The sequence below is a fragment of the Ursus americanus genome, chromosome 8, assembly GCF_024610735.1.
Source record: "Ursus americanus isolate L20-20 chromosome 8, mUrsAme1.1.p, whole genome shotgun sequence".
Taxonomy (NCBI): Eukaryota; Metazoa; Chordata; class Mammalia; order Carnivora; family Ursidae; genus Ursus; species Ursus americanus.
The window spans coordinates 36239351-36266317 of NC_142134.1; the positions used below are offsets into that span (position 1 = coordinate 36239351).

At 33.4% G+C, this 26967-nt stretch overlaps 1 protein-coding gene across 5 annotated transcripts in view; it reads right to left on the reverse strand.

Moving 5' to 3' along the window:
- Positions 1-26967, reverse strand: part of ADGRL3 (adhesion G protein-coupled receptor L3) — a 501774-nt gene that overhangs the window by 403992 nt on the left and 70815 nt on the right. For all 5 annotated transcript variants that reach the window (XM_087864114.1, XM_087864113.1, XM_045815875.2 and 2 more), the window contains one exon: positions 5108-5321. In XM_087864114.1, the coding sequence (XP_087720240.1) occupies positions 5108-5321 (214 nt within the window). The remainder of the gene's footprint in view (positions 1-5107; positions 5322-26967) is intronic.

Below are 26967 nucleotides of genomic sequence, written 5' to 3' on the forward strand. Positions count from 1 at the left end.
TTTCGTTCTCCCTTCTTCCCTTCCTCACTCCCTCTCCCACTCTCTTTTTTTTTTTGCATGCTCCCATTGTGACTAGGACATATAACAATGTAACCTTGCTAAAATGCTGGTAGAAGATGAAAAGCAAAACTCAGATCACTCATTTAAGTAGACAAGAAAATCACCCTACTTTATATATTTAACATCTCTACTTGATAGAAAACTCTGAAGAGGGTATTTGTTAAATGTCCAGATTATGATCTTTGATTCCAAGAGAATTCACAACACAGGAAACATATTTATATCCCTGCCTCCAGAAATAACTGCTATTTCTTTGATACCGTCCCCACTGAAATGCCCACTAAATCTAAATGGACTTTAAATATTCACTTTTTAGCTTAAAACACAATGCATTAAGAATAGACACAGACAGAAAACGGATTAGTCATTGTGTGGTGTGGGAAGGAGATGGGAATTATCAGTAATGGGTGCCAGGATCTTAATGTGGTGATGGAAATATTCTAAAACTGATTTATGGTGATGTTGCACTGCTTGGTAAACTGGAAATTTACTTAAAATATCATTATACTTCAAATGAGCGGATTATATGGTATATAAAAATGCTTCAATACTGTGATATATAAAAACGAATGCAACGAATGAGAGAAGCCAGACTCTGAAAAGCATATGCTATATGAACTCATATATTTAAATTATAAAATGGGCAAACTGATTTAAGATATTAGAAGGCTCAATAGTGCAAAACTTGGGGCAGGGGGTGGACTATGGCTGGTGCAGAGTATGAAGGGGTACATCTGAGATGCTGTAAACGTCCTAGGTCTTCAGCTGGCTGTTAGTTGGATGAGCTTGGTTTGTGAAATTCACTGATTGTTTATATTTATGAAATGTTAAATTTTCTATATGTATATTATACCTCAGTAAATATACACTATACACACATACATATATACCTGTTTACAAATGCCTTTGCAATTTGAACAATATAAGCAATTTTACATCAAGTAATACTGAAATACCACATATTTAAAATATGTGTCCAAAAAGATGACATGAGGAAGTCATATGATATTCAAACTTCCCACATTTAGATGGAGTTTATGTCCAACTACTAAGAAGAACTCCAACAGGACTTTGAACTGACAAGGGGGCTAGCACAAAGCTAATTTATCATCAAATTATCAAGGTTTCTTGAGAGCATGTGAACTGGATCTATGGGGAGGCTGGTGGGGGGCTGGCCTCACGTAGTGGCACATTTCAAAGAGGCTTTGGAGAGACTACATAGTGCAGAACAGGCACCAATAAGCTGTTGAAGGCATGGCAGAAGAGGCTGGGTGAGGGGTTATTGAAGGGAAGCTGTCCCCTCACGTTCTTTTTGGTGCCTTATATGCCTAATATATCTTACGTATCTATTATATATCTAATATCACTTTGGTCTCTTCTGGTTCCACCGAAGCTGCCATCCTTCAAGGACCAGCTTAACCTTCCCTCTCCAATGAACACTCTTTAATATTATCTGGCCGAAAGAGCTTTCCTCCCTTTTTTGAGCTCCTCAATAAACATAAATGAGATAAAAATAAAATACTGAGCAAATAATCTAGCTGTTTGTTTCTTATCTGCCAAAAAACTATAGGTGTGTGGGCAGGAACCATGCCTGGCTTATTCATCCCCCAAACTCCAGAGCTGTCACGGTGCATGGCATGTTGTGGAATTTCAAGTGTTGGTGGAGTTAAAAATGGAAATACTTCCATTAATAGCTGAAGATAACATGAAACCTCAGCTGAATTCAAAATGTAAGATTTCTGCAGTTATCACTTGCCAACAGTCATTTTCACATTTAGATTATAAGGCTCTGTGTACCATTTTTTTAAATCTCTGAAGTGTGTAAATGTAAAATAAAAAGAAACAAAAATCACTCAGATAATGGAATTAAGAAAGCTTTTAAGTGGCGTGACACCGTCGGAGAGCACATTTACTTATTCATTTACACATCATTAGACATCAGAAGTTAGTTGTAGGTAAAATCAACAGAAAGTTTACCCTCTAGAAGCCTACAATTTAGACAAGGCAACTGTCTGGGAGCTCATACTATGGGTTTATTAATGTTTAGCTGCAATAAATAAGGATGTAGATGATAACAAGTGAGTGAGAGTAGAAGTTCTGAGAAGGATAAAGAAATGTGTTCTGACATTTTAATTAGCCTTCTAGTAGGATAATGAAAGAAGACGAAAAGCACAAAGAAGAGGACAAGGCAACTGTCTGGGAGCCCATACTATGGGTTTATTAATGTTTAGCTGCAATAAATAAGGATGTAGATGAGAACAAGTGAGTGATAATAGAAGTTCCGAGAAGGATAAAGAAATGTGTTCTGACATTTTAATTAGCCTTCTAGTAGGATAATGAAAGAAGAGGAAAAGCACAGAACTTTCGGAAGGGCTGCAGGCAAAATGGCATAAAAACACACTTGGATTTGAGAACACGAGGTGTAATCTGCAAGACAGTGAGGAATCTGGCTCCTCTAGAACAGATATCAGACCACGAAGTTCTAAAGGGGAAAAACAGGGAAATCAAGTGCCGTATCCTTCTGATGCAAATCCCCAATTTTTCCACACATAACTTTTTATTATACAGTTTTATTTATGTATTTGTTTAATGTGTATTCAAATATCTACATGAATACTATTTCATGTCTGTCCTTGCCTGTGACATCTGTCTAATTTATGAGGCTGAAGCAAGTTACGAAGGCCGTTTAACAAGGTTACACAAGGATACACAAAAACATTTTGTATTTTGTAATATCATCCTCTGGTCTAGAGACATGCTTAAAAATGTTTAGACACTGATATTATGTCTTTCTAGAACTTTGAAAGAAAACAATAAATATCTAAATATGTTTTAGAAAGGTTTCCCCATTATAATTTTAATATAAATGGTTTAAGCTGCCCATATCATTATTAATATGATACATCCATATCATAATTAGAAATTATTAGCATTATTTAACATGCTGTCACTGGCAGGACAGTGAAAGTTCATTAATTATAATATAAGCAGCTGAAGCTGACATAGCCATCTCATCTCTTGGGAACTTACAAGATGGAACCTGACTTCTTCTAAGAGTCAAAAGCATTCATTGTGGACAAGAGTAAATGTAGTATATTTAGCAGTCCAAGAACAACTAAGGAACTTGGCTCCATACAGAATTAACCACAGTTATTTCAGCTAACAATCCTTACTTGAGAAACCACCAGGGGGCTTCTACAAATGACTCACTCAGGGTGCTTAAAGCAATTTTACTCTTCAGATTTGTCACTTTACAGACACATCCCATATAATTCAGCAGCTTGAGAGGATCCATTGTAATTATTTTTTGCAATAATTATAAGATTAAGGGCTTATTTTGGGAGCCATTAATAATATCAATAAAAGGATTAAAACAATTTCAATGAAAATCATAAAGAGATCAAAGAGCTAGTGAAGTTAATGCTTCTGCTACATTTAAAATGAAAAGCTAATCACAGAAAAGCAGAATTTCCTCCTCAACTCACACCTCGAATGGATTCAAAGAATCCATTTTTGTTTGTTGGTCTGACAGCAATAAATAAAATAAATAACAATTTAGTCATAGTGCCCGTTCATACTACACATGGAAAACCACTCAGGACAGATGCCATTATAACACCCACACACGATGAAGTAATTAGACTTCTTTTAGGCATAACATCAGAGAATTTAACCATAATTGGAGGCATGTCAAATGTATAACAAGAGACATACAATGAGAGATAAGAATGAAAGAGACACACAAGAAGAACTGAATGCAACCCAACTTATATCAAATGGAATCCCTAATTTTAAAATCTTATTTCTCATTAATATTTACCTTAGCATGAATTAGCATTTTAGAAATAGACAAACAAAAGCCCTTAGATTTGTCAAGTGAGACCATTATCTTTCAAGTATTCTTCAGATGTTTTGATCATCAAAAACCTGACATGTTATAATTTTATTAACAACTTACACAATAGTAATTTATAAAAAAGATTTTCTCAATCACACACAAACATACATGTCAGAATTTTAGGCATCAAGAAGACAAAAAGCTAAAAATAATGCAAGTTTTCTCAAGCACAAGAAAGATAAGCCTTGAGAACTATTGTTTTTGCTTTTATATACTTGAATTTATTTTTACATATTCTATGACTTCCCCCATATTTTAAGAACTCCTTAAATAATAGAAAATAAATGGCTAAATACAAATCCTAATGAAAAAAATAATTCAATGAATTATTTACTGATTATTTTAAAATTACTTTGTGAGCATGTAGTCAGAAAGTATGAGGGCTTATAATAAATGAATGACTTCACTAAGTTCTGAGAAATCATAGTAATACTGAACAAATATTTAAGAGATATGTATAACATTTATTCAATTCATCAAGAAATTTTAGTATAATTCAAACCTTCTATAGTATGGATTCCCATTGACCAGTTTCTTTAGAATTGAAGACCTTCTTTTCCTTATCCAGTGATATTATATGATACCTTAATTTACATTATTTGAATATTGTAATATTTTGAATAGCTTAAATGAATTACACTATATACTTGATAACAAAGTAATACTCTTTTCATTGTTTTTCAAGGCTAAATAATCATTAATCAATAGCATTTTACTACATTTTGATTAATGGTTATAAAAGTTGCCTATTAACTTTTATTCTTTTTCATACACTGATAGAAAATATTTATTAGCAGTAAAATAATTTTTCTGTAATTTCTGGAGAAAATTACAAAAGCCTATTTTTGAAAACTGTGAAAAATAAATTTAGATCCTCATCTATTGAGCCCAGTTCTAGAGAAGTCAGAGTACACCATGAAATCTAGTAACTAATCTAACAGATTTTAATAATTTCCAAATTCCATTTGCAATCGCTAATACTAGCATTTTAGCGATATGGGAAACCAGTTTGAAATTGAAAAAGTAGTTCAAATTATTCTAAAATATACAATGCTATTTGTGTTCTTACCTATACTCAATATATCACACAGATTCATGGTGAGAGTTTATACTAAATGCACAAAAAAAAAGATATTAGAAGTATCATACCTTTGAGACATAATCTTATAGGCATCTGGCAGGTAGCATCGTATATTCTCCATCTGAGCAGGGTCAGAGTCACAAATTTTGTCATCAGTCCTCCCATAGTTGGCACTTTCTATCATGATGACATCTGTTCCTGGACAGCGGAGCTCTATGGGGTAGCTCTCACAGGAGAGCTCTCTGCGGACCACAGCCATCGGAATTGGGGCACGGCTGAAAGCTACCGGAAGGAGGAGGAAGAAATGTAAGTTATCTTTACTACATACAAAGGAAAAGTACATGTGTTTGCTTTTCCAGTGTGGGGTAAACCAATACCAAAAAACAAACCAGTTGCAATTAACAATTTTAACTAAAATAGAATATTTCTTACTTCAATAACTTTATAGGACTTTTAAAAATCTAAGAATAACAGGTATTTCATAAAACCTTATCTAATATAAGTTTTCTTATAAATGAAAGAAAAAAGAACACTCGGATTTTCTAAAACTTGGGCTGGTATGTGAAGTAAAGTCTAAGTAGAAATATTATCCAGTTTGTAGAGAAAGATTCTCAGGTAAACCTCAGGGGTATCATGTGTGTCTCTTGTTTTATTTTGTTTTATGGAAACTAGGACCAAAAATCACATTTTTGTTATATTTATATAATCTTAAGCATTCTATTTCAATTTTAAAACATGGTTTCATTGTTCAGTAATAATTAACATAATAGTATACTTTATAATTTAATTATACTGATCATAAGTGTTCTTTAGGAAAATAGAGATTTATATGGAGAAAAATTAAATTTTCCTTCAGCTCTCTCCACACACTTTCCCCCACTGTCAAGAGAACCATTAGCATTGTGGTGACCCTTCTATTAGAATTATCTACAGAAAAACAAATAGACATTATATGTTTCCTCCTACCCTTCTTTATATTTTATTCAGGTAGTATTACACTACACATGTTGTTTGATACCTTGATTTATTTTATTATTTTAATGCACATCCATTTTCATTTCTGTATTATAGTCCTCATTTTTAATGGCTGCATTTTATATACCTATAAACATTATATAATTGATCTTATGTTGATGGGCATTTGGGAATGTCCATGTGTTTTTGTCATAATACTGTAAAGAAGTAAGAACATATTTGTGTTCCTTAGCTATTATATTTTAGAAAAAATATAATTATCCAAATATATTTTATGTATATTTTTATAAATGAAATCGATGGATCAAAGGGGAAATATATTTCAAGTATGGCAAAAATCAACAACTAGACATCCAAAAAACTGAATAAACACGCATGGTTCTAACACCAGCACTTTTCATTTCAAAACGACGTATTACCAATTCCTTTAACTTTTGCCAATGCAGTAGACAAAAAGATACAATATTCTTTTTTCAAATTTTCCAGTATTCTATTTGTATAATGGAATATATTTTCATGTTTATCAACCTCTCACATTCCTTTTATTTATGAATTGATTGCTCACATTTATACATGGTTCGCTATTGTAAAAGTTCTTTGTATAACAAGAAAATTTTAAAAAATGGTCCTTTATATTTGTGGCACATATTTTCTTTTAGTTGTTTGATTTTAGATGTTTGCTGAACATATATATCTCATTTTTACATAGGGAATTACCCATCTTTTCATGTCAAGTTTACGTTTCCCACTCCAAGATTGTGAACGTAATCAGTACATTATTGGAAGAAAGTCGAATGTTTAATTTAAAAGCATATAACTGAAATTCTAAATCAAGTGTTTACCAATCATCTAATAAGTTGATTTCCACATAATAGAAATAATTAAAGAGTTACATACATGATAGCTATAAATATGCATTAATATTTGATTAATTCACTAATATGTACATATATAGAAATATGTATTTAAATAAATATATGCAGCTTTTCATGTGGCTTTTTTACAAAGCATAAAATGTGAAAACAAAAGAAGGCAGGAGAAAAACAATGAGTGGAGGTAGAGAAAGGGATATTTTATTGCTATGAGTATTTTCACTTGAAACTTAAAAGAAATATTGATTTGGGGGGCCCCTGGGTGGCTCAGTCGGTTAAGCCTCTGCCTTCGATAGAGTCATGATCCCAGAGTCCTGGTATAGAGCCGCACATGGGGCTCCCTGCTCAGCGGGAAGCCTCCTTCTCCCTCTCCCTCTGCCCCTGCTCATGCTCATGCTCTCTCGCTCACTCTCTCTCAAATACATACATACATAATCTTTTAAGAACTATATTGATTTGGCTTGTGAAACCATACAATTATTTCAAAATTGAAAAGAACATTAGTTTTTACGTCATTCTATAATGCTTCAGAAAAGCTGCTGTACCATATACCGCATGCATAACTTGTGAGCAGGTCCCTTAAAGTCTTCAAGCAGGCGTACAGGTAATTTCATTCTGGTTGTTATTCAACATCTTCTTGTTTGCTGTCTCTGTCTCTGTCTCTCTCTCTCTCTCTCTCACACACACACACACAGACACAGAAGAATCTAGCACATCCATAGCATTCATCAGAGAGTTAACATTATTAGAGGTTGGTTGTAACATTATTTTTAAAGTTTGCTCTTGAATCAACATTTTGACAGGGTATTCCCACAATAGAGATATACTGAATTTCTGAAATATGCATCTCTATTTTTCCTAAAATAAAATAAAATATGCTTGTTTATCTATCATCCTGAAATTAGATGGTTGTTTAAACATGACATCCTTTTTAATAGTGAAGTTTCTAAAAAAAAAAAAAAAAGGTGAGATTTCAGTTTTCAAGGATAAAGACATTTTCATTAATGTATTTAGTACTTTAAGTAATGGAATCATTGAATAATAAAAATATTCAAATTTGGGGATCCAGTTTCATGACTTAGGTATGGAATCATAGGTTTTTTTTTTGTTGTTGTTTCTTTGGTTTTTATTTTGGGTTTTAATAAAAGGTTTTTGAAATCAGAATTTTCCAGGAAATTTTTTAGCATTTGCTAAAAGGCAATTTGTTTCTTAACTTTGGTGTAACTATTTTAAAAGTAACACTGAAACTGCTTTTAAACGTTGGAGTGATCTGGCTATATTTTAACTTAAACGATTAAGTTAAATTAAGTTAAAAAAACAAGTTAATTTAACAAGGAAACAAAACAAATAAGCAAACCATACAGTTAAAGCATTTGTTGGACTAAGTGGACAATTTAGTTAATTAAATTCATCAGTCAATTTTTGTCAAAACATGCGTATGCAGAGAAAGCTTTATTCTGGTTCTTAACTGTCAAAAATATGATTTAGAACCAGACACTCAACAGTTGCAAAGTCAACTAAAATGTGGAGGCCAAAATTTCCCATGTATCTCTTTTGACCCTGTAAGAATGACGCAGAAGTTATGTATATGGCAATTTTTACAGAGAGCCGGACTTGATTTGTGGATGTTTTCTTCCATTTAACATATAATTGCATTTGTATCAGTAACCCAATGATAAATTGCACTCCTAAATGATGGATGCTTTGTTTAAAGGAATGTATTACTGGAAACTATAACATTATCTAATTAGCTATTTAAATTACTTTTAATTATATTGCTAAATGCTTTAATCAGCAACCAAAGTCCAACGGAAAAAAATATGTTTAAGTTAAAAGGTTTTGTTTTTTTGTTTTTTTGTTTTTTTGTTTTTAACCATTCAGTTATCCTGCTAACAATGGAGAGATTTTGCTTAGTAGAGAAAAAGACTGAGACATGGGAGATGTCAACAATTCAAACGCAGGATAGGCCGTGAGACTGTCTATTACATATTGTGTTAGGGTAATATTGCATTGGCCATTGGGAAGTGGCTGTGGGAAAATAATTTGGGGGCAAAGAAGGCGTATTCTTGAACTCCTTCTCACTTTTATTCCATGAGTTAATCTGTTATAACAAGGAACAGAGTTAATCTGTTATAACATCATTAGATGTGTAATAGGTATTAGCTGAATAAATTGGAAAAACTGAGATTTAAAATCTGGCAGCTGGGTAGGATGCCGCACTAAGGAACTATCCCCTGACCATGGGACTAAGGAGGCATGGATGAAATGAAGCTTCTCTATGAAAGATGGCCAAAACCCCAGCAAATGCCCAGGTTCCATGGCAAGCACACATCTAATGAAAAGTACTCCTGACCAAGGGTTAAATATCACGAGAAAAAGCTCCCTGTTCTTGCTCACTTATTTCAGCCAAATCACTTTCATGTTTTCTTTTCTGAGGCCTCAGCCACTCTGTTGTTGAAACTCCCTTTTTTTTTTAAGATTTTATTTATTTATTTGACAGAGAGAGAGATGGCCAGCGAGAGAGGGAACACAGGCAGGGGGAGTGGGAGAGGAAGAAGCAGGCTCCCAGCGGAAGAGCCTGATGCGGGGCTCGATCCCAGAATGCTGGTATCACACCCTGAGCCGAAGGCAGACGCTTAACGACTGAGCCACCCAGGCGCCCCTGAAACCCCTTCTTTATCTTCTTTGGGCTCTCTCTCCTACTGTTAAGCCTGCCTGGTAACATCTGACTCAAAACGCCTTAAGTCCTTGGTGAATTGTGGATGATGATAACAAAGACACCAGTCTAGGGATGGGAGGTGGGAGTGGAGGCAGAGGCTAAAAGCTGGTGACCAAACACAAGTCACATGATTCTTTGTGGACCCCTAGGACCTCAGAGACCTGCTAGAATAAACCTAGGGCATTGGAGGGGAGTTTTCAAAGAAGGGAGTGGTAGTTGAGATACAGGATTTTAAGACAAAGGATAATCAATAAGATTAACAGTAAACATAGACATATAGGCAAGCAGCTCCAGTTACCGGATTCAGAGCATAACACAGTATAATTTATTACATTTTAAACATGTTGAATTTAAGGAGTCAGGATAATATTCAAAAATGTTCAACTGCTGGGGCACCTGGGTGGCCCAGCCGGTTAAGCGTGGGACTCTTGGTTTGGGCTCAGGTTGTGATCTCAGGGTGGTGAGATGGAGCCCTGAGTGCAGCTCCACCCTCTGTGTAGAGTCTGCTTGAGATTCTCTCCCTCCCTCTCCCTCAACCATCCGGCTTGTGCAAGCACACGTGCATGCGTTCTCTCTCTCTCTCCCACCCCGCCCCCCATTCTCTCCCTCTCTCTCTCAAATAAATAAATAAATAAATCTTCAACTCTCAGTTGGATTCAGGAGTGAATATAGGCTGGAACCATGGGAAGGACATGAAGTAGTGCAGGGAGGATCTATAAAGGAAAGAATGAATGCAGAAGTTGGAGTATCAGTGGCCACTGAAGAAATGTTGGAGGAGCTCACTACTGGGTCAGATAGAGAGGGGCTCTGCATCTATTTAAGGAAGAATTTGATTAAACCGACTAACCTGCTTACCACTAAACAACTGCTTTGACGGTATGGAAACTTGGTTATAGGACAGATGAACCAACATATGTGTGCACACGTGTGTGTGCACACGCATCTCCTTGGGCCAAGCCCTCAGTGCCCTGCTCAAATCTCATTTTTCCATGAATTATTCCACATATTCAAAAATTCACTCAAAAAATAAAACCTGTAGCCTAATCTCCATTTAGCAGAGACTGAAATCTTCAGCCTGTTCTATATGTTTGCTTGTTGTGAATACAAAAATATTAACAAAACAGCTTATATTTGTGTTTATTTTCCATTCCCTTGCCTTTTACTTTAACCCAAATTCTGTGTATTTAAGTAAAATTAAAATCTGTTAAAGAATTTTTTTTTTAAAGAGTGGATAAGGGAATGCAAAATAGAAGGCCACGTTTTAGCAGTAAGGACAAAATGATCGCTTTAAATGAATAATGACAGGGAACAGATTTGATCTATATTTAGGAACAAAAAAAATTGCATGATTTGGTGATTAGCTGAACATGAAGGGTAGAAGGGAGGGTAGCAAAAATAACTACTGTGCTGCTGGCATAAGCAACTGGCTACATTATAGTGTCATGAAAAAAATCTGGTAGGAAGTTGAATACAGGTTAATGACTCAGAAAAGAGATCTTTATAAATTTGGAAATTGTAAGGTAATACCTAAAACTAGAGCAGTAGATAAGATACCCTAGGGAGGGAGTACAGGTTTTATTAAAGAGCTTCTTATGGCAGTTTTCAAATATGTTCACTCTTTGTTAGTCTTTCAAGTTTATTCACTTTCTCCTTGAATGTGAACTTTACATAGGTACTCACTTCTAATGTACGTAATGTGCTACTAATGAGGGTGTGTGATTTCCAAGTGTACTTCATTAACAAGACATTGCCAGCTTCAGCCTCTCTCTTGATCACTCATTCTGTGCAAAGCCAATCACTAGAGACCACTGGACCCGCCCAATGGAAAGATCCAGGTAAAGAACTGAGCCCTCTTCTGACAGCCAAGTAAGGCAGGCAACTAAGGAACCTTAGCTGCTGATGCTCCAAATACCAAAAGCCTTCCTTTGAGTAAATACAACTCTGTGAGAGGCCCTGAGCCAGATCAACTACTTAAACTACTCCCAGATTCTTAACCTAAAGAAACCATGGGAGATAAAAAACATTTTGTTTCAAGCCACTGAAGAAATGTTTAAAAGGTGGACACTGAAACCTGTACACAGATATTAAAGAATTACCAAATCAATAAAAGAAAATATTATAAATGACCCATATAGTCAGTCTAATATTACCATCTCTTTGCTCAAATATCACTTAAGCCACCAGATTTTATACATATATACATATATATATAATTTATTATATTATTTTATCATTTAATTTATATGCAAATATATAGAAATATACACAGTCTTCAGCACTGAAAAATGATTACTAATAGTTGCTAAAAACATTTTTTTCCTGCATGCAAATAATCATAAGAGAAGAAATAGGAGCTCTTTTTGAAAACTTAAAATGAAAAGGAAAGAGATCTGATTTCTTATAAGAAAGAAGTAAAACTATTTGTAAATCAAGGCCAACAATTTTAAAGGCATTTCTTAATTATAGAGAGGGACACAAATATCTGGAAGTGGGCTAGTTTCTACTTATTGCTAATGACTTTAAAAAATACTTCATTACTTAAATGCTGCCAAAAAGCATATATTCCCAATTTTAAGTTTCAGCAGAGCCTATGACATAATTTTCTTAAATATGTGTATTTCCTCTGTGCCATTTTACATGCCAGCACACTTATCCAAGTTTTAAAAAATGTGCTCTGAAAATCGAGTCCAAAATATTTGGCAGCAAAAATAACATTTAAAACCCAATGAAATATCAACCTATCATCTACTTTCTTTTAAAAGTACATCTGCTACCAGTAAGCCTCTAATACACTGAATTTCAACCTCTCTATTTCAGCAAAAACTACATATAATTTAAATATTATAGTACTTAATAAAGTGTAACACAAATAAAGCTGATACCCTAAAGGAATAACCAAAGGCAATTATGTTCTGAAGGCAAAAAAACAAAACAAAATAAAATAAATCGAAAAAATAAAAACCCCAAAACCATGAAAGTAAAAATTTCTGAAATTACAGGGAAAAAAGTACTAATGAGTGGAAATCATAAAACAGTTAATGCTGAGCTTTCCTTTTGACTTATGGAGCTTCAGCATGAAGGTAATATTAATCTTGTTTTTTGAAGGTGTCTATACAAAAATGGTGGCCTTCAAGGGAAATTGTCCACTCACAGAATGTATAAAAATGTAGCAAGTATTTGAATAAATTAATTTATATCTTCTTGTTTTAACTTTTCAACAGTCAATAAAATTATATTCTACACTATCTTTCAATGATATTCATAAGGGATAAAATTTCTAAAACTGTTTCAAATTTCATGTATCACAATTATCCTAATTTTTTCTAAATGTCAAAAACTCAAAACTGGCTCTTCAAAATGTTAAGAGTACAATTTATAATTTCAAGATAAACAAAAATTCAGTAAACACAATTATAAAATTCAAAAGAAATAAAGAAGATATGCTAATATAATTTTCAATGTATACTGATCACCTACAATGTGGCTGCTGGGAGTTATTAACATAAGCCATGGATGTTGTTTAAATTTTCCCTCCACACTAGGGATTATCTCAGACCTAGGAGTGGTTCTTTTCAGAATGGGATTCCAAAATCTGGCAGAAGGAGCTTCAGAGTTATCACATAAAATCAAGAAGATGGTAAAAATTCATGCATGTGATGATCAATTTTATGTGTCAACTTCACAGGGCTAAGGGATGCCCAGGTAACTGGTAAAATATAATTTCTGGGTATGTCTGTGAGGGTGTCTCTGGAAAAGAGCATTTGATTCCGTACACTAATAAAGAAGATCACCCTCACCCTCACCAATTTAGGTGGGTATCTTCCATCTCCTGAGGGCTCAAATAGAACAAAAAGGCAGAAGTATGAATTTGCTCTGTGCTTGAACTGGTAGATCCACCTTCTGTAGCCCTCTGACATTGGTGCTTCTGGTTCTCAAGACGCGGGACACGGACTAGGATTGACACCAGCGGCTCTCCAGACCTCAGGCCTCTGAACTCAGACTGAGACTCACAACACAGCCTCCCTGGATTATCAGGCCTTCAAGTTTGGACTGGAACTATGTCACTGGCTTTTCTGTGACTCCAGCTTGCAAACAGCAAATCATTGGACTTCTCGGCCTCCATAATTACATGAGCCAATCCCTCATAATAAATCTCTTTATATTAATATATAACTATATCTTTATATATATCCCTATATATATATATACCTATATATATATCCCTATATATATATCCTATATATATGGATAATTGTGATTCATAAGACTTGATTGTTTTAGGAGTTTTATTCCTCATCTATATAGTTCAAAAACTATCTGGAGAACACTGATTAATAATGTGAGTGTGGCAAAGTCCCAAAAACCAAGAGACGGAATCCACCATTACTAAAAACAAAGGGTGACAGGACACTGACAACAAGATCAGAAGAGTAAAAGTCTGGAGCAGGGTAGGGCAGATGGAATGATTCAGAGCAAAAGTACTGAGAATCTTCCTAAGTGTCTCCATGGGGCTTCAGAAGCTTGTAGTTAGAGAATGTGCATCCTACGTAAGGCTTAAAATGTTATAAAACACAATAAATTATATAGAACAGATTAAAAAATTATGGAGTGATAAACATATGCATGGGTGATTAAAAGATTTTTTGAAGGTAGGAAACTTGAGCTGGCCATTAAACATGAAACAATATATGAATATAGGAGAACAAATGGTAAAATATTCTAGGCAGAAATTCTGAGCAAAGAAAGATATATTCAGAGTTCCGAGAGAGGATTTCAAAGAAATACCTGCATTTTCATGTTCATTGCAGCATTACTATTCAATAGACAACACACGGAAACACTCTACACGTCTATTAATGGATAAATGGATAAAGAAGATTGGCATATATATAATTTTCAATGTATATTGATCAATGTATATATATATAATTTTCAATGTATATTGATCAATGTATATATATGTAATTTTCAATGTATATTGATCATTCATTGTGTGCATACACACATAATGAAATATTACTCAGTCATGTGAAAGAAGGAAATCCTGCCATTTATGACAACATGGATGGATCTTGAGTGTATTGTGCTAGTGAAATAAGACAGGACAGAAAAAAGACAAATACTGTATGATATCACTTATACGTGGAATCTGAAAAAGCCAAACTCATAGAAACAGAGAGGAGAATAGTGGTTGCCAGGAAATGGGGTGAAAAATGGTAGGATTGGTCAAAGGGTATAAATGTTCAATTATAAGATGGGTAACTTCTGGGGGTCTAGGGTACAACAGAGTGATTATAGTTAACAATACTGAATTATATACTTAGAAGTTACTAAATGAGTAGATCTTAAATGCTCTTACCACAAAAATAAATGGCAATTATGTGAGGTTTTGGAGATGTTAACAAACCCTACCGTGGTAATCATTTTACAATACATACGTGCATCAAATCAAAACACTGTACACCTTAAACTTACACAATATTATATGTCAATTAAATATCAATAAAGCTGGGGGGAAAAAGATATTCACAAAGAGAATCGGGAGCAGATGGCAGACAGAACTAAGCAGTAGTCAAATCAGAAAGACCATTACAATCAGATTCAGAATATAGTACAAATTATATAGGACATTGTAAGATTACAACATAATATAATACCATAATAATATTAATAAAATTAATCTTAAAAAGCATTAGTCAATAGATTATTCGAACAGTGAAAGATATTAGATAGTAGAGAGAAAGATAAGTCTGGAATTAATGAGGAAGATACTGTGATAAGCTGTTACGGTGAGATGATGATGATAATTGCTAACATCTATGGTGTGATTTCCATGTGGTAGTGCTTTAAAAGTACCATTTTATTTCAAACCCAAACAATAAAAGCTTGGCAACATTATCATCCCCATTTAGTATACCAGAAAACTGCAACTTAGCCAAAAGTGAATGGGAGGCATGAACTAGAAAGTTATGTAGGTAAGAGACACAATGAGCCTTCTTGTGTGTCACACAGAGAAAACAAAGGAAGGGGGCTTCTCTTGGGAAATGCATAAGGTATTATTAGAATATCACACTAGCAATAAATAATACAATTTTATGGATTGTCAGTCCTTTATGACATTAAGTCTAATTCCTGAATATGAAATGTAAGTTAAATATTCCATTTATTATGCCTGGCAAGGTTTTTTTGTTTTGTTTTATTTTTAAATACCATAAAATATTATTACAATTCTGACAATTTTAAGAAATTCTTTCCTAACACTTGGATATTATATCATAAAAATTAGTATGAGAAATTTTCTTTATGTAAAAATCTGCAATAAGATGAAAAATCACTAATTTTAAAATGTGGCATTAATTTTCAAATGTAGTAATTTTACTTATATTGCAGTGTATAATTATGTAATGTTCTTTATTTCAAATCAACAAATTTAAGGTTTATGTTATTCTTATAGTACAACCAAGGAAACCTATGGTCCTACAGATTCTCTTCTTTTCTCTCTCTCTTTTTTTCTGATTTTATTTTTTATTTGTCAGAGAGAGAGTGCACAAACAGGGGGAGCGAGCAGCAGGCTCCCCGAGGACCAAGGAGCCAGATGTGGGACTTGATCCCAAGACCCTGGGATCATGACCTGAGCCAAAGGCAGAGACCTAACTAGCTAAGCCACGCAGGTATCCCTACAGTCCTACAGATTCTAACAAAAGAAACACATGGGAAATTTACTGAAGGATAAATTTAAGTTTTGAATAAACAGTGGTGTCACAGATTAAAACAAAACAAAACTTGATTTTGAAGGAAAGAAATTGCTAAAGAGTGAATAAATGCTCTACTGCACAGCACACACCACTCAGAAATACACAAGCAGCACTTACATTCTTTCCCTCATCCCCACCCCACCACACACAATATTCACTGGAAAGGATAAAGAGCTTTCAGTAGCTTATCATTTTTGTTTGTTTGTTTTATCCTAAAGAGGAGTAATACTAAGACATTTCTTTCTAACTCAGCAGCACAAATCCTCTGCAGAAGAGACCTTGTAATAACCTCTTTGGTAATCTTCAACACAAAAAAACATACAACAGTGTTTATAAATCCTTTATACACAAGCTCTACAACAGCTTTAACATATACACTAACCCAATCAGTGTGGAGCTGTTAGTACCAATGTAAGCCATCTGCAAGTAGAACAATATACATAGCCATAAAGAGCCTGACCAAATCCATTATCTCCACATTGTTACGTTTTCTAACCGAAGTTCCCTCTCTGTTTAACATTCATTCCACTGGAATGTACTTGTTAGGAATATTTGTAAACTGACTATGCTGCTTGCAAAATGAAATGCTTATCCTTTATTTTATTCCAAGTGAAAACTTTTATTAGCAATGTTCTCAAACAAATACATTTTCATTAAGAAGTTGACTAACACTAAATACTAAAAGTAAATCCTGGCTTTTAAAGACTGGGGATCTCTAAATATTTAGTCATTAGCAGTAAATGAGGAAATGTACTGACCAACCAAACCCCTCAACCTATGAAAGTCCAGATATTTGCCAAATACTTGAAATGTGGGATAGGAAGAGTAGCCAGCTATTTTTTTTTCTTTCATAAACACCGATGACAATTTTCCTTCCAAAGCAGAAAAAAACAATCAGAATGAGAAAAAGGCCAGCCAAAATGAAACTACAAATGCTAGGCAAAACAAACAACAAAATAGAAAACAGCACCCATTGGATAATTCTGGACATTAGCAAAAATCTTCTGAGTGAAAGTGAAATCTTTCGGGCTAGTTCAAAAATGAATTCTCACCTGCCACCCCTAGCTTTGAGACAAAAGCACCAAAAAAAATTCCGAATACATAGATTTTTATTTTCTTTTTGACAACAATAAAAAACAATATAAATATTCTGAAAAGCAGAAAAACCGCTCATACACTTAACATCCAAACTGAATTCCAAACCACATTAAAAAAAAAATCACAGGAAGTAGGTAATAAAAGCTAGACCAGGGATTCTTTGTATATGTAAGAAAATTGTCATGAAATGCCATAGGGCACGTAGAGCACTCTAGTGTATTTGTCCATCTCAACCACAAAATAAACCATTAAGGTTTGTACAACACATTTTCCCACCTACAAAAAAATTTAATAGAAAGTATTTATAGAATTCATTTTCAGGGACACAAGGCAAGTGTCTTGAAATTGGTTAAAATCAAAGTTACAAACATCTACCCCACTGTTTCCTCAAATAATTAAACAAATAAATTGTGAAATAAACAGGAATTTTCAAAGTGGTGGTTGAAAAACACATCTTCTGCCATGCTTCAATGATCAATATCAATTCTCCACATAAATGATTAACTTCATTTCTTCACCCAACAAACATAAATTTACAAATATAAACTGAAGTGCCAGACATTGTTTCACGTTGTGGATATCCAATGGTCAGTAAAACATTGTTTCATGACCTCATGGAATTTACAATAGATGGGGCAAGGGGTAAACATTAAAAACAAATGCACAAATAATTAAATAATCCCCTAATAACCACCAGAAGTATGATGGGGAAAACAAACAATCAAAATATGATACTCTGAGAGAAAATAGAAGTTTCACCAGGTTGAACAACATGTCTATCTCTGGTGTACCCAAGAAAGTTGAGAGTGTCCAAAATAATTTTAAAAAGAGTATTTTTAAAATTACTAAAACATAAGTTTAAAATCTCATAATGCTCTATGGTATTGAAAATGAATTATCTCATTAAGTCTTGCTCAAACTCTTTTCTTCTTTTTCTTTATCTTACGTTGGTTCAATAGGAAAAATGTACTCTTTAATCCACATCCCCTATTTCCTCCATCCCCTCCACCCACTTCCTCTCTGGTAACCATCACTCTGTTCTCTATAGTTAAGAGTCTGTTTGCTAGTTTATTTCTCCCTCCCTCTCTCTCTCTCTCTTTTTGCTTGTTTTTTTTTTAATTTCATAAATGAGTGAGATCATATAGTATTTGTTTTTATCTTATTTTGCTTAGCATTACACTCTCTAACTCTATCCATATTGCTACAAATGGTAAGACTGCATTCATTTTTATGGCTAAATAATATTCCATCATATATATTATATATATGTTATATATATCAAGAAGTGATATATGGATATCACTTCTTCTTTATCCATTCCATCTATTGATGGACACAGGCTACTTCCATAGTCTGGCTATTGTAAATAACGTTTCAATAAACATAGGGGTGCATGTATATCTTTGAATTATTGTTTTTGTATTTTTTGGGTAAATACCCAATAGTTCGATTCCTGGATTGTAGAGTATTTCTGTTTTTATTTTTTATTTTATTTTTTAATTTTGTTTTGAGAACCTCCCATACTGTTTTCTACAGTGGCTGCACCAGTTTGCATTCTCACCAAGAGTGCATGAGGGTTCCTTTTCCTCCACATCCTCACCAATACTTGTTGCTTGTTGTGTTTTTTATTTCAGCCATTCTGACAGGTGTGAGGTGATATCTCATTGTAGTGTTGATTTGCATTTCCTTGATGATGAGTGATGTTGAACATCTTTTCATATGTCTGTTGGCCATCTGGATGCTTTCCTTGGAAAAATATCTGTGCATGTCTTCTGCCCATGATTGGATTGTTTTTAAGAGTATTGAGTTGTATTAATTCTTTACATATTTTGGATACTAACCCTTTATTGATACAAACCCTTCATTTGCAAATATATTCTCCCTTTTAATACTGTTGATTGTTTCCTTGGCTGTGCAGAAATTTTCCATTTTGATGTAGTCCCAACAGTTATTTGCTGCTTTTATTTCCCCTGCCTCAGGAAACATATATAGAAAAATTTGCTATGGCCAATGTCAGAGACATTACTGCCTATGCTCTCTTCAAGGATTTTTATGGCTTCAGGTCTCCATTTAGATCTTTAATCCACTTTGAGTACATTTTTGTGTATGGTGAAAGAAAGTGGTCCAGTTTCATTCTTTCACATGTTGCTCTCCAGTTTTCCCAAAGCCATTTGTTGAAGATTTATCAACCATATATCTGTGGGTTTATTTCCAGGCTTTCAGTTCTATTCTATTAATCTATGTGTCTATTTTTATGTCAGTACCATACGGTTTTAATTACTACCACTTTGCAATATAACTTGAAGTCTGGAATTATTATACCTCCAGATGTGTTTATCATTTTCAAGACTGCACTGGCTATTCAAGGTCTTTTGTGGTTCCACACAAATCTTAGGGCTGTTTGTTCTAGCTCTGTGAAAAATGCTGTTGGTGTTTTGACAGGGATTGCATTTAATCTGTAGATTGTTTTGGGTAGTGACATTTTAACAGTATCTATTCTTCCAACCCATGAGCATGGAATGCCTTTCTATTTTTTTGTGTCATCTTGAATTTCTTTCATCACAGTTTTATAGTTTTCAGAGTACAGGTCTTTTACCTCTTTGGTTAAGTTTATTCATAGATATTTTATTGTTTTGGTTAATTGTATATGGGATAATTTTCTTAATTTCTCTTTGTTACTTCATTAGTGTGTTAGAATGCAACAGATTTCTATACGTTGATTTTGTATCCTGCGACTTTACTTAATTCATTTATTGGTTCTAGCAGTTTTTGGGTGGAGTTTTCAGGATTTGTATGCATACTATCATTTCATCTGCAAATGGTGAGAATTTTACTTCTTCCTTACCAATTTGAATGCCTTTTATTTCTTTATGTTGTCTAATTGTTGTGGCTAGGCCCTCCAGTACTATGGTGAATAGTGAGGGTGAACATCCTTGTCATGTTCCTGACATTAGAGGACAAGCTCTCAGTTTTTCACCTTTGAATATTATGTTGGCTGTGGGTTTTTCATATAAAGCCTTTATTATGTTGAAATATGTTCCTCTCTAATTTGCAGAGTTTTTATCATGAATGGATGCGGTACTTTATCAAATGCTCTTTCCTGCATCTATTAAAATGATCATATGGTTTTTATTATTTCTCTTATTGATGTGACACATCACACTGATTTTTTTGTGAATATTGAACCACTCTATTGTATCCTGGGAATAAAGCCCACTTGATCATGTTGCATGATTTTTTTAAAATGTATTATTAGATTCTATTAGCTAATATTTTGTTAAGGATTTCTGCACCTGCATTCATGATAGATATTGGCCTGTAGTTGTTTTCATTTGTGGTGTCATTATCTGGCTTTGGCATCAGGGTGATACTGGCCTCACAGAATGAATTTGAAAGTTTTCCTTCCTCTTGTATTTTTTGGAATAGTTTGAGAAAAATTTGTATTAACTCTTTAAATGTTTGACAGAGTTTGCCTGTGAAACCACCTGGTCCTGAACTTTTGTTTTTTGGGTATTTTTGATTACCGATTCAATCTCTTTGCTTTTCAGTCTCTTCAAATTTTCCATTTCTTTCTTCTTTAGTTTTGGTAGTTTATATGTTTCTAGGAATTTTTCCATTTCTTTTGAGTTACCCAATTTGTTGGTATATAGGTTTTCATAACATTGTTAGAATTATTTGTATTTCTGTGGTGTTGTTTTTCCTCCTCCATTATTAATGATTTTGCTTGAGTCCTCTCTCTCTCTCTCTTTTTTTAAGGAGTCCTGCTAGAGTTTATCAGTTTTGTTGATCTTTTCAAAGAAATAGCATCTGGTTTCATTGTTCTGTTTTGTTGTTTGTTTGTTTTGGTTTTGGTTTGTTTAGTTTTTACATTATTTATTTCAGCTCTAATCTTTATTACTTCCTTCCTTTTGCTGGGTTTGGGTTTTGTTTGTTTTTCTTTTTCCTGTTCATTTAGGTGTAAAGTTAACTTGTTTATTTAAGGTTGTTCTTGCTTCTTGAGGTAGGCCTGTATTGCTACAAACTTCCCTCTAAAAACCACTTTTGTTGCATCCCAGAGATTTTGAACCAATGTGTTTTCATTTTCATTTGTTTCCATGTAATTTTTTATTTCTTCTTCAATTCCTTGGTTGACTCATTCATTGTTTAGCAGCATGTTATTTAACCTCTATGTATTTGTTCTCTTTCCAGATTTTTTTCTTGTGGTCGATTTCTAGTTTCATAGCATTTTAGTCAGAAAAGATAAATGGCATGGTTTCAATTTTTTTGAATTTGTTGAGATTTGATTTGTGACCTAATATGTGATCTATCCTGGAGAAAGTTCCATGTGCCCTTGAAAAGAATGTGTATTTTCCTGCTTTAGGAAGGAATGTTCTGAATTTCTGTTAAATCCATCTGGTCCAGTGTGTCATTCAAAGCCAAGGTTTCCTTGTTGCCCTTATGTTTGAATGATCTATCCACTGATATAAGTGGGGTGTTGAAGTCCCCTCCTAATATTGTATTATTATCAATAATTTCTTTTATGTTTATTATTGTTTTATGTATTTGAGTGCTCCCATTTTGGGTGCATAAGTATTTACATTTTTTTTTTTTAAGATTTTATTTATTTGACAGAGAGAGACACAGCGAGAGAGGGAACACAGCAGGGGGAGTGGGAGAGGGAGAAGCAGACTTCACGCTGAGCAGGGAGCCTGACACGGGGCTTGATCCCAGGACCCTGGGATCATGCCCTGAGCCAAAGGCAGACGCTTAATGGCTGAGCCACCCAGGCGCCCCAGTATTTACAATTGTTATATCCTTTTGTTGGGTTGTCCTCTTTATTATTATTATACAGTAGCCTTGTCTTTTGTTACAGTCTTTGTTTTAAAGTCCATTTTGTCCAATGTAAGTATTGCTACCCCAGCTTTCTTTTGATATACAGTTTCATGATAAGTGTTTCTCTTTACCCACACTTTCAATATGCCGGTGTCTTTATGTGTGAAATGAATCTCTCTCTCTCTCTTTCTTATTAAGAGTTTATTTATTTATTTATTTGAGAGAGAGAGAGAGAGAGAGAGCAAGTGACAATAAGGGGAAGGGCAGAGGGGGAGGGAGAGGGAGAGAGAGAATCTCAAGCAGATTGCATTTTGCATACAGAGCCTGAGAGGCAGTTTGATATCACGACACTGAGATCATGATCTGAGCTAAAACTAAGAGTCAGATGCTTAACACACTGAGCCACCCAGGAACCCCTGAATTGATTCTCCTGGAAGAAGCAAATAGATAGATGGCTCTTGTTTTTTAAACCATTCTTATCACCCTATATTTTTATTTATTGTAGCATTTAGTCCATTTACATTCAAAGTACTTATTGATAAGTATGTATTTATTGCAATTTGTTACTTATTTTGTCATTTCTATAGATTTTCTCCGATCCTCTTTTCTCTTGCTTTCTTTCATGGTTTGTTGGCTTTCTTTAGTCATATACTTGGAATTCCTTTCTCTTTATTCTTTGCATATCTATCATTGGTTTTTGATTTGTGGTTACCATTAAGTTTTTATAACATCTTTTGTATATAGCAATGTATACTAACTTGATGGTTCCTTAAGTTTAAAGACATTCTTTCCTTCTCTCCCCTGCAATGTTTTAGATATATGGTGTCATATTTTACATCTTTTTATTTTATGAATCCCTTAGCTGATTTTTGCAGAAATATTTATTTTTACTCCTTTAGTGCTTTTACTTTCCATACTCTCTTTTATAGTCTTTCCTTTCCACTCAATGACTCCCCTTTAATATTTCTTACAGGGCTTGTTTAGTGGTTATGAACTCCTTTAGTTTTTGTTTGTCTGAGAAACTTTCTCTCTCCTTCTATTTTGAATGACAGCCTTGCTGGATAGAATATTCTTGGATGCAAGATTGTATCCCTTTCAAAGCTTTGAATATATCATGCCACTCTCTTCTGGCATGCAAAGTTTCTGCTGAAAAATCTGCTGATAGCTTTATGGGGTTTCCCTTCTATGTCTCTTACTTCTTTATTATTTTTTTTCTTTATCACTACTTTTTGCCATTTTGATTAGCACGTGTCTTGGTGTGGACATCCTTAGGTAGAATTTTTTTGGAGGCCTCTGTGCTTCCTGGATGTGGAAATCTATTTCCTTCCCCAGATTAGTAAAGTGTTCAGCTATTATGTCTTCAAATGAATATTCTGTCCTCTTCTCTGTCTTCTTCTGAGATCTCTGTGATGTGAATATTATTATGCTTGTTCAAACTCTTAGTAGAAGAAGCTAAAAATGCATTATTACCAACAGACATTTACTTGAATATATTGTTGAAAGAGAGAGCAGAAAGGATGATTACACTCACAAATGGTTTTCTACAATTTACACTCAAAAAGGATGAATGAAGAGATAAATTGCATTTATTTTCCTACTTCAATCAAAGTACATCACTTTGTAAGAATATTTAAACAAACATGATGAAAAGAATATGCTCATTTGTAACCAGAAGATTTTCAGATCTTCAATTTAATTCGCATAGACTGTAATAAATATTCTTGAGAAAGTAGCTATAAAAAAACATATGTAACCTTTAATAAATAATATAGAGGAGTGTTCTAATATTAATAATAAATTTTACACTGAGGTAGTCTAATACAAATTTGCCACTCTATTTCGAAAAGAGTTTATATGAGCAAAGATACTCTGTAGATTTTAATAAGGCTCCAAATTATTATTTCAGGATTACAAGGTAAAATGAAAGTTATACTTAATGAAAGGCTCATTTTAATGCCTAGACATTTGCCTAACTCCAAGAAATAAATACATCATTAGAAATACATAAATCTAAAATTATTTAAGTTGACATATCTTCCTGTCAACCATATTGGATTCACTAAACTGAATTTTAATTATATCCTCTAATATGACCAAGACGCTTGTTTAATGCTGACTGTTGTTGATATATTTCCTTATTCTTTAAACAGGATTCTCTTCTTAATATTTGTTCTTAAAGTACCTACATATTTAGCTAATTTGTCCATCAAATTGATAAAGTTCAAAAGGCATTTGCCAACTTTAATATTGAAAACCTAAAATTTCAACTTAATTATTTAATTTCTAAATTGATACACTGACAAATATTTATGAATGGCAATTGTGTATATATACATACACCTTATTGTAGTTATTCCATTTATGCTTATTTTTTCAATATATAGAAGAATCACCACCTACTCACATGCATCCATTTACACATACAATTGCTTTATATTGCATTTTAAAATTATTTTCCTAGTGTTGCTGATGGTTTAAAACTGACAGAGCCACACTCTTTCTCTTGTTTTGATTTGAGGTATGCTTTTAAGATGACCAGTTACTTGTAAATGTCCTAGTCATAAAACAGAGTTAGGCTGAATGTCAGAAGTGACTTGCCTTCAGAATAAAAATATTGCACTTCAAACTAACAAGTTAAAAAATAACCATAAATGTATTTTTCAGTGTTCTTCATTTTTCTTGTTTGTAAAATCATTTGGCCAATGTTTTGGGTTTTTTTCTCGCACGTAAATTTTCAATAAAAAGAGATTCGTGGTTATTAAAGAAATCGACTATCATTCCATAATAAAATGAGAATATTTAGTTTTCCACAGTTAACATGTTTTTCCTGGTTATGTTTTATATCTGCCCAGCCCACAGCATAATGAATACAATTTAGTAGGCTTTTTATCAACACTTGTTGAATGCAAGTCAGTAGAGGTATCTTTTAAAGTTCTTTATATTTATCAATTTCATTTGAACAGCCTCTTTTTCCAAAGTCTCTCCAAAAAGAGATTCTATATGAGCCCGTAAATTGATGAAAAAGTAAGAATCATTTGACTTCCATTCACAGACACAAAATTTAATATGATATGAATGTCGATGTAGGGAAGAAAGAAACCGAAAAACCTCTTACATTATATTATGAATATAGAGGTCTTTTCTTAAGGGAAGAGTGGGAAGATGGGAAGAACTAGAAATCATACATATGTTCTCTCATTCACTCTTACTCAATGTGCACTCTATCTACCATGTTTGAAATATATTTAGGCACTTGTAAGTTTGAAAATGAAATTAAAATGTTTTCTATTCATGGAGCCATGACTAAGATAAATGCAAATATATTTAAAATTGTGTACTAAAATAATAATTAAATCCAATTTAACTAGGTAACGGATCTTTTTTGGGAAAAAACTTAGAACAAATCTGAATCTTTCCAAAAAATTCAAACTTATAAAATATTAGGGCCAATGCAAGTAATACATACATTATATTTATTTTGTGAGATTCTTTTTTTCAAATATGACAGAACAGATCCTGCTGGATCCCAATACCTAATACTATGCTTAGCATGCAGCTGGTGCTCAATTTTTATTGAATAAATAAAGATCTTTACATCTGTAATGTTCTGCACTAATAAATAACTGTCATGTTGGTCCTATGATTTCACTCAGAAGACCCATAAATCTTATTTCAGAAATGCACTAAGAATCTGGCACTTAAAAAAAATCTGAATTTTTAGTAAAAGATGATCATTTACATAAAAATGCTTAGAGATTCAGATTATCAAAAGCATTTCTTTGTTTGGGTGGTCTCAAAGATGAGGTCATATCACAGAATGAGACCTTGAAAACACATGGAACTTTCACATCTGCAATAATTATAAATCTCTGTAGTAATTGCCCGTGACATAAATTAATGCAGTGCCATTTATGGGGAAAATGGATTGTGACATAAGTAAGTTTTTTATTAATCACAAATTGCTGGTATATTACTTAATTTATAGTATTTTGAGATACCACATTGTCATAAATACCACCAGTTACATAGCTTAAATTTCCTAAGATTGGATAATGTGTTTTTCAAAATATATATTAAAGACATGTTCATCTGTAGTCTCTAAGATAATTCATTCTGTCTCATAAATTGCTCTTTTAAAAAATATATACACATTTAAAATCGTGTTTCTTTTCTCACATTACAACATCTGGGTAAACTAAGAATTTTAACTTCTAAGCTTAAGGTCAGACTGAGCTATAAATTGATTCACAAAACAGAAGACAACGAGAAGCTGAATAAATTGTGGTTTTCAGTGAAGCAGAAAGTGACACAAGGAAGAATAACTGCATAGATAGGATTTACTGAGAACTAAACTTTCTTTTGTACTTATGGTCCTAATGAGCAGTTCCAGTATGGAAACAGTAAACCCACTGGAATAACGTTTGCACTTTTAGAAAAAGTGATGAATTGCATGATTATAGTGTTTTGTATGGTTTATGGTCTTGTTTACCATAACATTAAATCTCTTAAAGCAAGTTTTGCCAAGAAAAAGGATTTAAAAGAAGCCAACAGATTTTCCGCAAATTCCCTAACAAATATTATTAAAATCTTCAAAAACACTCAAACATTTCATTTTGGGAAAAATCAACTGATGTGAACCTCTTATTATTTGTAAGTTAATACAATTTATTTATCTATCTACTCAACCATTCATTCAA